This window comes from Pangasianodon hypophthalmus, chromosome 7, assembly GCF_027358585.1.
Source record: "Pangasianodon hypophthalmus isolate fPanHyp1 chromosome 7, fPanHyp1.pri, whole genome shotgun sequence".
Lineage (NCBI taxonomy): Eukaryota > Metazoa > Chordata > Actinopteri > Siluriformes > Pangasiidae > Pangasianodon > Pangasianodon hypophthalmus.
Window position 1 is genome coordinate 26013381 of NC_069716.1, and position 14214 is coordinate 26027594.

At 39.0% G+C, this 14214-nt stretch overlaps 1 protein-coding gene across 1 annotated transcript in view; it reads left to right on the forward strand.

Annotated features, from left to right (window-relative positions):
- Positions 1-14214, forward strand: part of syt9b (synaptotagmin IXb) — a 44002-nt gene that overhangs the window by 5413 nt on the left and 24375 nt on the right. Inside the window, exons 2-3 of the mRNA XM_026946395.3 lie at positions 11867-12233; positions 13300-13849. Of these exons, the coding sequence (XP_026802196.1) occupies positions 11867-12233; positions 13300-13849 (917 nt within the window). The remainder of the gene's footprint in view (positions 1-11866; positions 12234-13299; positions 13850-14214) is intronic.

The window sequence follows — 14214 nt, forward strand, 5'->3', positions numbered from 1 at the left end:
CCTGAGCTTTACAATAGCAAATAAATCAGATTTAGATTTTAATTAAAAATAAAATAAATACAATAAAAATAAAAATAAATAAATAAATACAAAAAAAAAACCCCACTTACTAAAGATTCATAAATGAGCTATACAAGAATATGTTTTGCATAACCGTTTATTGAGTAAGGAATAAAACGCAACAGGGCGTGTTGTTATAAGAAAATAATCAACAGCAGGATGGTGTGATTTCCACAGCAATTTGCCAGTGATTAGAATCTCTTGTTAATGATATTAACATTGTGCAATGTCTGTAAAACAAATTAGTTTCTCTTATTGCTTACATTTAGAGCCTCCTAACTAGCCTCTCTTTCTTTCTCTCTTTCATTTGAAGTTAGCACTGGAGACTCCTTTCAAAAATGTTAAATAAACATCTCTTCACAGAAAACCTCACCACATCACTGATTATACGTTTTTCTTCAAAAGACAAATCGAACATATTTTTCTTTTGTTCTGTTTATTATTAGGCATGTGCGCCATTCATGTTTCTGTAAATGAGCTGTTACTGTAGAAATGATAATGTGTTACAACCAATGCATTAATATAACACTGTGATTTTTTTGTGCAGTTGGTGCTACTGTCAGAGTTTCTGACCAATCACAATTCAACAGCGCTCCGGTATAGAGACATTTAACAACCACTCTTAGACTTATAAGTGAGTCAGGAGTAAACAGGTTTTTTGTTCTTTGTTCAAAAAAAAAAAAAAATCACACATCCATACACCACCAGCTGTTCGTACCTCAGATTGTTAGTGACCTGGCACTTATTTCTAATACAACTTGGTCTACAAACTACCCTGATGGTGTAAACCTGTAAAAAAAAAAAATAATAAATAATAATCTTATTGGCAGTAGGAAAATTATAAAATACTGTATATTGTGGTTTTTTTTTTTTTTTTTTTTTTTTGCTTGTTGTTAATCTAAGAATTTGTTCTACAAATTAAAACATGGTACAAAAGTACTTATACACAGATATTTGGTTAGGTATGGTTTGGCACAAGACCATATCAAATACATATTAGGGTACACATTACAGAATGCAAAATGAATCCGGTAAAATGCATCACAAATAAAAAATACAAAAATATTGACACTAATACAATCTGACAGTTGAGAATATAACTATTCACATAGCTCAATTAGTACAAAAAGTTGTAAACATTAGGGTTAGGGATGAGGTTATAGTTCATTCTCACACTTTCAGTCACACTAAGCAATCGCAGTTGCAAGTTTTATACTTTTTAAAAAATTGGTTAATAATTTTCCAAACTACAGGGTGTCCCAAAAGTCTGCATCCATACATAGGGGACTATGTCGGTTGTGCCTTCGTCAGTGGATGTCCACTTCTCGGTTGGTCCACACCACTTCCTGTCTTCTTGAATTTGTTAATAAGTTTAGCAACAGTGTGATGTGTGTGATGTGCTTGCCATGTTTACTGTTAAAGTCCATTAGGACCTTGTGACAGCTTCTCGATCCAGCCAGAGAATGATTTCAACATGTGCTTCTTTTGTCAAAGGCATTCTTAAAGGTTATCTGAAAAAAAAACATATAAAATAAAATAAGTATGAAAAACACACACACACACACAGACTTTATTATGTGGGAAGTTTTTTTTGTGTAGATTCATTATATATAGTATAATCCAATTTCAGTTCCAGATTGTAACACTACGAAATGTGAAAATGTCGGGGGGTTGGGGGGGGGGTGTTGTGTGAATACTTACCCTCGGTTCACACTAGCAAGTGACAAAGCGACAAGCCATCAATCATTTTCTATGTACATGTCTGAAACCAGGCACAATTACAATGACAGCCACAAGCGATAATCCAACAAGTGACATTACAATTGAGCTGAATTCAGTTCTATGCAAATTAGGTACGTCACGATAAAGCAACAAATACAACCAATTGGCTTGAATTATTTCTCCGAATAATCCTCACTAATCCTCCGAATAATCCTGCTGTTTATGATCTGGTGTTTCTTCACTTATCCACTCACTACCTGTAATTAGTCCCTGTCTACTGTTTGATATGCAAAAAATGGAAATACATCTTGATTTCTTCTTCTACTATCATATCACCTCATTACATATGTATAGAATCATTATGAAGAAAAAATAAAGCTTGGAAGGAAGTAGCATAGATCTTTGGTGCCTCTGGTGAGCGTATGTAGCTAATACTGTTAGCTTGCTTTGCTAATCTGCCAATGAAGCTACAATGAAGCCTTGCAAGTAACATGTAAATCAAAGTTAAACACATTTTAAACACAAGTGGTGTATAAATTGTATATCGGGCTGTAAGCTGAACATTTTGGCAACATTTCTTATCAGACCAAACAGTGCAAGCGCCAACAGTAGCAGTCTCTACACGCCAAAAAGAGAGTAACTACAAGCGAATCTAGTTACTTGACACTTGCTAGTCTGAACGTCTTCTCAGATTTGCTGCTGATTGCTGGCTTGCGCTCTTGTCTTAAAATTTGCAGCTGTGGTTTAGTCTTTGCTTTTGTTTTTTTAGATTACCTAGCATGTTTAAAGATGCACTGTGGCTTTGGATTTGCTGATGTCTTTTTTTGGATTATTCATTTGTTTTGCACTTCAGGTCTTCCGTAGGCAATACATAAGGAGGCGAGAGGCACTTGAGCGCATTTGAATTTAAAGTGGTGTTTAGAGTCAAAGCTTTAGGGAAATATACCAGCTTTAGCGAGTCGTTGGTGTTCTCTTCACAGAGCACAGTGCGTGTCTGTGCAGGTTTTTGGAGCAGTGTGGGTGAGAGGAAGATAAAGACGGAAACACAGAGACCTCTTTGAAGTACAACTCAAAAGGCATGTTAATCATGCTGAAACCTTGAACAAAGCTAGCTTTCATGGTGCTTATATGCTGTTTTACGCTTAACAAGATTGTGAGATGTTCTTTCAAAGGTATCCGAGGAAAAGCAATGACTAATCTAATCTAGAATCATAAAAATGTGTTCAATATGACGCCATATTAAAAACATATTTTTTAAAAATGGAATTATAACAGAGATATCAGTAATAAAAGTGAGTGTTAGCACTAGAAGTGCTCAGAAGCTCCATTGCCAGGTCACATGCTCATTTATTGGTTGGTGATTTCTGTCCATGTCTTTATGTAGAAATAAAGATCACCCATCCAACAGCTAACAGAATTAGGCTCCACAATCATGTAAATCTATTTCATCATTTACATACCACCTCTGCATTCAATAATACTCTTTAGTTTCCATCACTTGCAGTAAATAAATAATTTAATAAAAAAAACTTAGAGTACATGCTGCACTCTGTTTTGGTCTTCCTTTCTTCCTTTCTGCCTTATCTATCTATCTATCTATCTATCTATCTATTTATTTATTTATTTACTCCTTCTTCTTATTGATTGGTAGATTCATTTTTCTGCTCTCAGGTCAGCTACAATCATATAATCGTCACCGCAATTTTCAAGAACTCTATATATTCTAGGAACTAATCTGCATGTGCCAGAGATCATAGAGAAATAAAGTTTATATCCGACGTATTGATTCGTAGTTTGAATGTTTCACTTTGTTGCTGTGCAGTACTTGAGTTTGTTAATCGCCCCCTGAAAACTCTCAGTGGTATGTGAATGCTACATGCTCTGTGTTATTGTGCTGTACAGGTAGCCTGCAGACATGGCACTGTTTAAAGCAGGCTTTTCTGACTGCATGGATTATTAATGAGATTAGAAGTATCTTCTGCTGATGATAGTGTACTAGAGGAAGTCTGCTGAGTCTTGTTCTCGCGTGTAACATTCCCACTGGAAAGTAAGTGTGTCAGTTGTCGCCTAGTTTTACAGGTGGGGTTGTGTCTGTGCTTTAGAGACGATACAATGCACATTTTGTTATATAATGAGTAGGTAATGTGTATGAAAGGAAACGTTTAAATCTGTTTTTATGTTTTAGTTAAAAAAAGTTACTTTTAACTGAAACTGACAGGCACTGAGGCCACACCTCCTTCACCAGCACTGAGAGGCTTAGATACCACAACATAGACCACACCTTGTGCCCTGAGATTGACAGGCACAAAGGCCACACCTCCTTCATTGGATCAGACAGGAACTGAGGCCACAACAAAGGCCACACCTACTTTACTGAGACTGAAAGGCACAGAGGCAACATGTGTTACACTGGGATTGATGTCTACAGAGGCCATGCCTTCTTTATTGGGACTGTCATGCACAGATGCCACGCCTCTTTACTGGGATTGACATGCATTGTCATTGGGACTGACATGCATTGTCATCTGTTTCCTTCATTGGATCAGAGAAAGGCACTGAGGACACACCTCCTTCCCATGAACTGACAGAGACACAGGCCACACCCTCTTCAATGGGTCAGACAGGTACTAAGGCCACAAATGTGGCCATGCCTTGTTCACTGGAACTGACATGCACACTGACCACGCCTCCTTCAATGGAAGGACATGCACACTGACCACGCCTCCTTCAATGGAAGGACATGCACACTGACCATGACTCCTTCAGTGGAACTGATATGCACACTGACCATGACTCCTTCAGTGGAACTGATATGAACCCTGGCCACGCCTCCTTCAATGGAATGGACATGCACACTGACCATGAGTCCTTCAGTGGAACTGACATGCACACTGACCACACCTCCTTCGCTGGGACTGACATGCAGACAGAGACAATTCCTTCACTGTAACTGACATGCACAACGGCCACGCCTCCTTGACTGGAACTGATATGAACCCTGGCCATGCCTCCTTCACTGTAACTGCCATTGACATTGGCCACGCCTCCTCACAACAACAGCCACAACTTGTCCACTAAGATTGACAGGCAAGATCACACCTCGATATACTACTTTATATAGAAGAAGTAATATAAATGTATGATTTAATGTATGATTTAATGACTCAGTTAAAAAAGATCTTAGAAGAATTTAATTGATGCAAGCCCTACTTTTCCGACACTTCATTCAGATCACGCTCCTGTCTGAGCTTGAAGTGCTTCATTGTTGCTTTTCCTCTTTGATGAGTATCCATTCATTAGAAACAATGCATTTTCTATGCAAATTAAGTTAAGGCAATTAAACTTGTCATTGCTTTTCTCCAGACGTAGCATGCAATTAGCAAAGCTCGCTGAATTCCCGGGTCCTTTTTTCCGTCAGAGACTGATACTGTGTTTAATTAGTTCGATTACACCTTGTCAAGCATTACAAAAGTAAGTGCATGGGTCAGAGGGTTTAAACCCATTAGAAGGACCTCAGCTCATCCTCTACCCCCACCTCCTAATGAATATGATGTAAAGCATTAGACAAGACAAGGTCATCCTCGAGTAGCATTTGTACTGACTTCAGAACAGCAGCAGGGATGGTTGAAACAAATTTCACACTGTCTCGGTTAAGCCCAAGTGACACATTTTTATGGTTTATGGGCTGCTGAGTGGTGCTCCAACAACATTAAAAAGACTTTTATATGAAACCGCAATACAACATTGTTGGTACTAAAACCCATTAGATCTTACTGCTGCTTTTTACATGCTGTCTGATCCGGCTTGGATGGCTCAATAGATCATGAATTAATTTTTTACCACAGTTGTGGATGCAATATGCCAGTGAGCCTATTTACCAACCCTGAAGGAGTGAGCCCAGTCTCAAACATGCTCCAGTATTTCTGTGTATTTGCATTATTTTACACAACATGCAACATTTTAGTCTAAATAATGCAGGCTGATTTTTAACATTGAACACTTCATCAGTTGGTTTTTAAACACTATAGGGTAACTACAGTATAGAACATTGGTATGGATCTATCAATCTTTCTTCTCTCATGCATCGTTAGTGCTCAAGGATACAGAAAGAAGGAAGTCAAGAGCAGAAGGAGAAGGGAGAGAAAGGAGGGACAGGTGCATGGGAGGAAATAGAGGGTCAGAGACTGTAGGATGGAAGCAAGGAAGCAGAATAAATGAGGGATGACATGACAGAAAGACACATGAGATTAAAAAAGGGGGGGGGGGGGGGTGAAACCAATCGAATCCTGACCAATCTGTGTGTTTGGATCAATCCTGACATTCACACGGTCCAACAAATGCAAATCATTTTGGTCCAAATAAATAATTTTAAACTGTTATAGGAAAAGAATCAATTTTGGGGTGGTGTGATACATCCTGACATGAAACAGAGTTACTGTTGCCACCCTAAGGGTGATTTTTTTCCTATAACGGCATGTCCCGAAGGGGTTTATGCCTCTTATACCACAGCAATTTTCCACAGGTTACATTTTTAAAAAATTTATTAATGAACAACACATCATCCATCACCAGCCTCTTTTTTGTCTCTTGAAGTTAATAATACAAAACAATACACCTTTTCATGCTACTGGGAAACCATCAAATGCCATCAAATGCCATCAAAACCATCAAGTCCTTTGTTCTAAAGTTCTGTCTTTTACAAAGCACCGACACTGGAAACTCCTAAAAATACTAAATAATGATTATAAGATTGTATGTTTTCCCTTGTTAAATGACAATTCATTTACATTTAGTCTTAGATTATGTGGAGCGTCTGGTAAACTAGTGAATGTATAAGTTGTTACTATGGAGACAATTACATATTAGAACGAGTGCATTAATATTAAAGTGGTGATTTGCCTTTCAGCCAGAAGTACTGTCAGGGCTGCTGCTCTAGAAAATTAATCAACATCTTCTATATAATGTATAATGTATAATGAGGTATAATGTCAACATGCACAGTGCGAAGTGTGAATAAACAGAGCCAGCTCTAACTTTTGTGGGCTAAGACATAGTGTGTATTTATGTATTTTAGTGTATTTGGGAGTGATAATGACACAATTCAAATGATAGGAGGGGAAAAACTAAAATAATTGTCCTACCTTGTTCTTTAGATGAAAACATGGAGACTGGACCACACCTTGTACACTTCATTCTCACTCAAGAAGGCAGCAGCAGAGTTTTTCTTCCCACAAAAAGGTTTAAAGGCATATTTCAGAAATTACAGAATTTTCTCGAACATTGGCTAGAACCTGGTAGATGTCTTGACCTTTCTAAAAATGTGCACAATTGCTGTCCTACTATGCCAACTCCAAAGCTGTGTCTTTTATTTATGGGATGCTCTATTTACATTATGGTATTGTATTTAGAATTTTGACCCAGACTTGCCACCGACAGCTTTGTTGAACCCTGAACATTGTGCAGCTCCAGTCCTGGAGGAACAGAAACCTTGCTGTCAGTCTGGTTTAATCAGACACTTAATCTTAATATGGGTGCAGAAACCAGATCGGACCATGTGTTCTGATCTCATAATGTTATAAAACCTGACACTGTGCTTTATAAGCCCGGTGTTACCTTCTTGTTAGTTCACTCAGTGGTGCTAATCCTCACCTAGCTAGTGTGTATCGTCTGTAAGGCTGCTTCCACACTTTTTTTTTTTTTCCCAGTAGAGCTTCTAAAATGTAAAAAGTTCAACTAGTCAGCAAAGTGCTGAGTCATATCCAGTGCTTGCACTTACAAGTTGGGGGGCAAACAAGAAAAACAACCATGGAGGACAAAATGGCAGTATAAATCTAGTCTTGTTAGTGAGCAGTTATAAGGGGGTTTATGAGATCTTGAATGGAAAATATTTAATTGCCAAAACATTGGTGCACCAGGCAGCATTTTTGCCTCACAACTCCAGAGTCTGTGCAGTTTCTGCTGGGTTTCCTCTGGGTTCTCTGGTTTTCTCCCACCTCTGAAAAACATGCCAGTTGGTTGAATGACAATGCTAAATTAACCCTAGCTGTAAATGTGTGTACATGTTGCCCAGGGATGGGCGTGGCATCCTATTCATTGTGCATTCCCGCTTCACACCCACTGTTCCAAGGATAGTCTCTGGATCCAACACTGACCAGGATAAATGAATTAATGAAGATGAAAAGAATAAAAACACCTAGAGGTAATTTATTTTAGCCAATCCCGCCATGTTTTTGGGAAGTGAGAGGAAACTGGAGAACCTGGACGAAATCCACATGGACACACAGAGAACATGAGAAACTCTACACAAACAGTAACACAAGCTAAGGATCGAACCCTGGGACCCTCAAGCTGTGAGGTTACAATACAAGCATCACTACTGAATTGAGATTTTTGAGTGCAAATTCATATATTTAATACAACTTACTTTTGGATTTAAATATGCTTCCATAGGTTCATGACTGAGACTAGAAAAAGGTCATGTTCATTTCTCCAAGCTTTGATTGCCTGATTCATGATTCATTGGCTGTGAAGTGGACAGGACTGATGCCACATCTGTGTTCAGGATTTTACATGATTTGGTAACTCATGCTTTGAAACACAATATAATTATTTTTAGCTCTCTCTCTCTCTCTCTCTCTCTCTCTCTCTCTCTCTCTCTCTCTCTCTCCTTCTCTTTGATTTTTGTTACAGGGATTTTATAGATACTGAGATAATTCACTGTGGATGTGCCGTATTCTTTCTCATCTCTGGACACAGAGCTAACCACAGAGCTTGGTCTCTTCCTCTGGTCTATAAAAGAGGGAGAGGAGATACAGAGATGAAAGCATGGGAGAGACTGTGGCTCATTCAGTCCCCACTATAAGCTCGTTCTCTGTCTGTGTGCCCTAATTCAGAGAGCGAACATCCCTCGAGAGTGGCCAAACGGCATGAATGGAGGAGAGAGAGAGAGAGAGAGAGGGAGAGAAAGAGAGAGAGAGAGCACCAGAGCATGAGAGAGAAGGGAGAGGAATAGAAGGATAGATGCATGGGTTGATAGTGATGATATATGATGGGAGATGGATAGTGAAGTGAGGAAGAGGAGGAGTATGAGTGAGATGATGGGATGAATGGATGCACACAGGGAAGAGTGTGAGAAGAAAGATGATAGAGAGAGAGACACATGGCAGGAGATAAAGGGAAGAAGGGGAGTTATTGAGAATGATGGAGAGAAAGAAGTGAGAAACAGAAAGAGGAGAAAGTAAGACAAGACAAGACAAGACGGAAGGACAGAGGGAAGGAGAATAAGTGAAAGAGAGACAGGGCATTAGGGACGATGATGGACAAGCACAGATAATATTTCTCGCTATTTGTTTAGAGAGATCTCATAGCTACCCAACTCTATTCCTGGAGATCTTTATATTTGCAGCATTTATCTCCAACTTTAATATAGCTGTTGTTGTTAATCAAGGGCTGTGTCTCAAATCGCATACAACCCTCGCATACAACTTAAAGTATGTTCTATATACTAAACCAGGTACACAGAATAGTACTTAATATTAAGTACTAATAGTAGAATACCTTTAAATATTAGGTCATAGTAGTAAGGTAGTGCATGTGTTTATCTTTTATTGTAAAGACTGACAGTACCCCAAGCTCAGGATCGACCCTGGGCCTTTACCACCATGCCATCCATCATTCCATTTTATTTTAAGCTTATTAAATTTCTTTTCATTTGTATAACAAGAGTGTTCAACAACCATGGAGGAAGAACTAAGTTCTATGTATACAGGGCTCATATTTTACTTAGTATCGAAGATAATTTACAGCCAGATACAGAATCTGAAATCTAGTATTGGGTTAGAGGTTGCAATAATAACTGGTAATAACAAATAACTGTTAATGCTATAGCTAGCTGTGTTTTTTTATTTGCCCTGACTATAAATGCTAACTGATATGGTTGATCATTGATTATTTCTTGCAGTGCCGATGTTCTCTGATATACGGTAACTGTTATAGCGAGCATGTTAATAAGACAAACTAACAGCAGTTTCTTTAGCTTTTAACAGATTGACAAGTTAGGTATCTAGCATCATTGGAAATTTGAAAAAGACACAATATGACCAAAACTATATGGACACCTGATGATCACACCCATATGTGCTCGTTGAACATCCCATTCCAGATTTATTCACCGTTTGCTGTTATAATAAGCTCCACTCTTCTGGGAAGGCTTTCCACTAGATTTTGGAGCGTGGCTGTGGGGATTTGTGTTCATTCAGCTACAAGAGCATTAGTGAGATCAGGCGCTGATGTTGGTGAGGAGGTCTGAGGTGCAGTCGGTGTTCCAGTTCATCCCAAAGGTGTTCAGTGGGGTTGAGGTCAGGGCTCTGTGCAGGACACTCGAGTTCTTCCACTCCAACCTTCACACACCATGTCTTCATGAAGCTCGCTTTGTGCACAGGGGCATTGTCATGCTGGAACAGGTTTGGGGCTCTTAGTTCCAGGGAAGGGAAACTGCTACAGCATACAAAGACACTCTATACAATTTTGTGCTTCTGACTTTGTGGCAAACGTTTGAGGAAGAACCACTCATAGGTCTGATGGTCAGGTATCCACAAACTTTTGGCCACATAATGTATGTTTTGTGTTCATTGCAGCTCCTTTCATTATTATTATATAACAATTTTTGTAAAAGTTTTAAAATGATTTCACATCCATGACATTGATAAATTGCTATATAATATATCTGTAATATATACAGTATATAAATAAATATCTTGCTACTGAATATTAGTTCACATTCTACCTTGTGTAATCAATGATATGCATTGCAAGTCAGTAGTGTTAGGTCAAGTAAAATCTCAAAAGTTTTTTTTTTTCCAATGGTTATGGTTGAAATTCTCTTTTTAAACATGTTGGTACATGGACACTTTAGAGGACTTTTGACTCCTCGAACAGTTTGTTGTTGATGTTGGGTGCTGCCTCTGTTATAAACTGATTTGGGAAAAGTGTCTGCCTAATGAATAAATGCAAATGTACATGATGTAAATGAGTATGTGCTGGATGACTGACTTATGCTGTTGCTGGTCTCATTTCCTTTGGGATCAACCAAGTCATTAATATTCCAGCTTGGATACATAAAACGGTGCATTATCCATTGTGACACGTCTTCGCTGGTACATTGCGTGTGCAGCAGAAAGGTCATCATAAAAACAATGTAAAAAAAAAGTTATGATGTTTGTTATGATGATCTTTGAGCTGCCATTAAAATATATTAAAAAAAATCCATAAATAGTTTTTATACCACAGCACTGTTGAATCCTTGATTCTGAGTAGTCAGGAGGTGTTGATTAATTTTCTGTAACAGCATCTCTGACTGTTCCGACTGTAATTTTAACCCCAGGTTTATGTTTAAGGCACTCTTTCTAATTTATTATCGTTTCTATAGTAACAGCTAATTCATACACCACGTAAATAGATTCAAAAATCCTGTGTAATCATTGATATGGTAAAGTTTTCTCTAAGCGGATGTTTATTTTTTGAAGGAGTCTCCAGTGTCAGCACATTGTTACACTCAGCGTTATTATGGACAGAAATTTGTACGAGTTTGTGCTTTTTCGTACGGTTTATCCATAACATAAGCTGGAGAAGAAGGAAGAAAAAAGAGAGGCTGGTGATGGGACAACTTCAGTGACCACTTGACTCACATATATTTCTCATTTTATAGGTTTACAGGTAACTATATTGCATTTGAAGATTTAACAGTTTAATAGCCAAAATTAGTAGAAATGTTTTTTCTGTATAAAATTTCAGCCCTCTGCAGCCATACTTTCAGTGAAAACCATGTACTTTTGAATGATTCGTAAAGTTAGGATGAAAATTGAATGCTTAAAAAAAACACAGCTGTATAGCTGCAGTTTCAAAATTACTCATTGTTGCATTTACGTATTTACATACTGTTACTTCTTCCAGGAAAACAGCTCCATACCAGATGCAGATGGAATTGTGAAACCCATCACACACTGGATTTGGATTTGAATTTGCTTGTCCTCATAGTGTTTAACCTCAAATAACAAGCCATTCTGTTCCCTGTATCTGTGGCCAGATGTGTCGGTGAGCCTGCTGTCGTTGATGGTGACCTCATGTGGCCTGGCTTTGTTTGGTGTCTCGCTCTTCGTGTCATGGAAGTTGTTCTGGGTGCCATGGCGCGACCGCTTCTGGCCCACCAGCCTGAAGGAGCAGCAAGGCGAGCAGCAGCCAGTACTGACCGAAGAGGAACTTTTGGAGCGCGAGTACAGCGCCGATTTCTTCAAGGACACTTCTGTGGCCACGCTGGTGCCCGAGTCAGCCATGAAGATCAGCCACACGTCACCGGACATCCAGCTGGAGGCACAGACCAAAGCCAAGGAGCACAACCACATGCACATTGCACGTGTGCAGAGACAGATCACCGACCCCACTTCATCCGTCCGGTAAGCCCCGGTCTTGCTTTGCTGAACTGAATTGAATTTAATAATCTATAGATAATATTTGTCCCCAAGGATCATTTGGTTGCTGGACATCAATCATTATTATCAGATCAAAAAATTGACACTGAAGAACTTCTGCAGCGACAGTGTGCACATTGATGTTTGTCCCCGACTTGTAGAAAAGGTTTAGTGAAAAATTTAAACATTTTCCATTCACATCAAATTTAATCATTCGGCCAAGACATGTTTAATGTCTAAAGTTTTGTTCTATAATTTTGCAATGGAGCTGCAAACAAGGGATGCCAAAATTACACAATAATAATTTGATAAATACAAGCCTACATTTTCATATACTTGCTTTAGACCTTGTCATTAAGCTATGGAATCCTGTTATAGCAACTGTGAATGGTAAATTCATGGGGTGTGTTTACAATTTTATGTTAAACATGGAGTCATAATATAATTTGCATAATTTCCAGCTTGGAGCAATTTCAGCAAACTTTAGATTTAGGCTGGCTCTGGTCTTCTTACACAACATGATACCAAACTGCATTATAGAGAAAGAGATTCAGGTTGTCCAAAATGGCTGCATCTGTAAGGTTACAGTGTTTAGCTGCATGGTGGACATGCTGCAAATACATGTGAATATCCAGTGCAAAACTACAGTAAACTTCATACAAACTACTGAGTAACTATTTTGTGGGTAAAAGAAAAAACAATTATGACACCCTTCACTTAAAAGGAACAGTTATGGCTTGTATTACAAACTGTAACATGTAGCTAATATTTGAAAACACTAAGCTGAAACTTAGTCTGAAAAAGTTTAGTTATACCCCCGGCTTCCTCTTCTGCAATAGGAAGCCAATCAGCAGACATGTCTTTCTTTGAGGAAACAATAAATAAAACTTTATTTTGCTCCATGTTCGTCAGCGATCTATCTAGTCATCTCTGTCAGCCTGACTGATGTTATGCTTGAGGTAGAATAATAAAACTTGGTTTAACAAGATTTCTTGACATGGAGGACTGTAAATAACTAACAGAAGTACACATGCTGGTTTCCTTCCTGCAGACATAACTCCATTCGGAGGCAAATGAACCTCTCGAGCCCTGAGTTCAGCCCGACTCAGTTCCAGAGACAGGAATCCTTATCCGGGCCGGGTCTGGGCCGGATTAAGCCGGAGCTGTACAAGCAGCGTTCAGTGGAGGACACGGATGACGGTAGGAGAGCGGACAGCTGTGGCCGTCTCCACTTTGTCCTTAAATATGACTGTGACCTGGAACAACTGATTGTGAAGATCCACAAGGCTGAGGATCTGCCTGCCAAGGACTTTTCGGGAACGTCGGATCCGTACGTGAAGATCTATCTACTGCCTGAGCGCAAGACCAAGCATCAGACCAAAGTGCACCGCAAGACCCTCAACCCTGTGTTCGATGAGGTCTTCTTATTTCCTGTGGCGTACGGCGAGCTGCATGCTCGCAAGCTGCACTTCAGCGTCTATGATTTTGACCGCTTCTCACGCCATGATCTCATTGGCCAAGTAGTGTTGGACAACTTCTTGGATTTGCCAGACTTCCCTGGGGAGACGAAACTCTGCAGAGATATTCTCTACGTCACTGCGGTAGGTCATTTCTTCAATTTAAGTTATGGAAACAGAGCTGGTGCTTAGTTCGCTATACAGCTGCATAATGTGTATCAAATCCACTAACTGAGGGTCAGATCCTCTCCAACAAACACAGTATACAGAGAGTGTAAAAACATGTTCAAACGTAGGAACACTCTCAAGAAAAGTCTAGCTGATTTACTAAGAGAGTATACAAAGGATTGTGTTTCAAATGAGCAAAATAGCCTGCCTCTTTTGAGTGTTTGCCTTAATGAATATGCAAATTAGGGCTTTTAAATAAATACGGGATGTTTTCAATTACAAATTGGTGTAATTGCATGTGTAAATGAATACACCTGAAGGGCAAGTATTAAATTTATAGA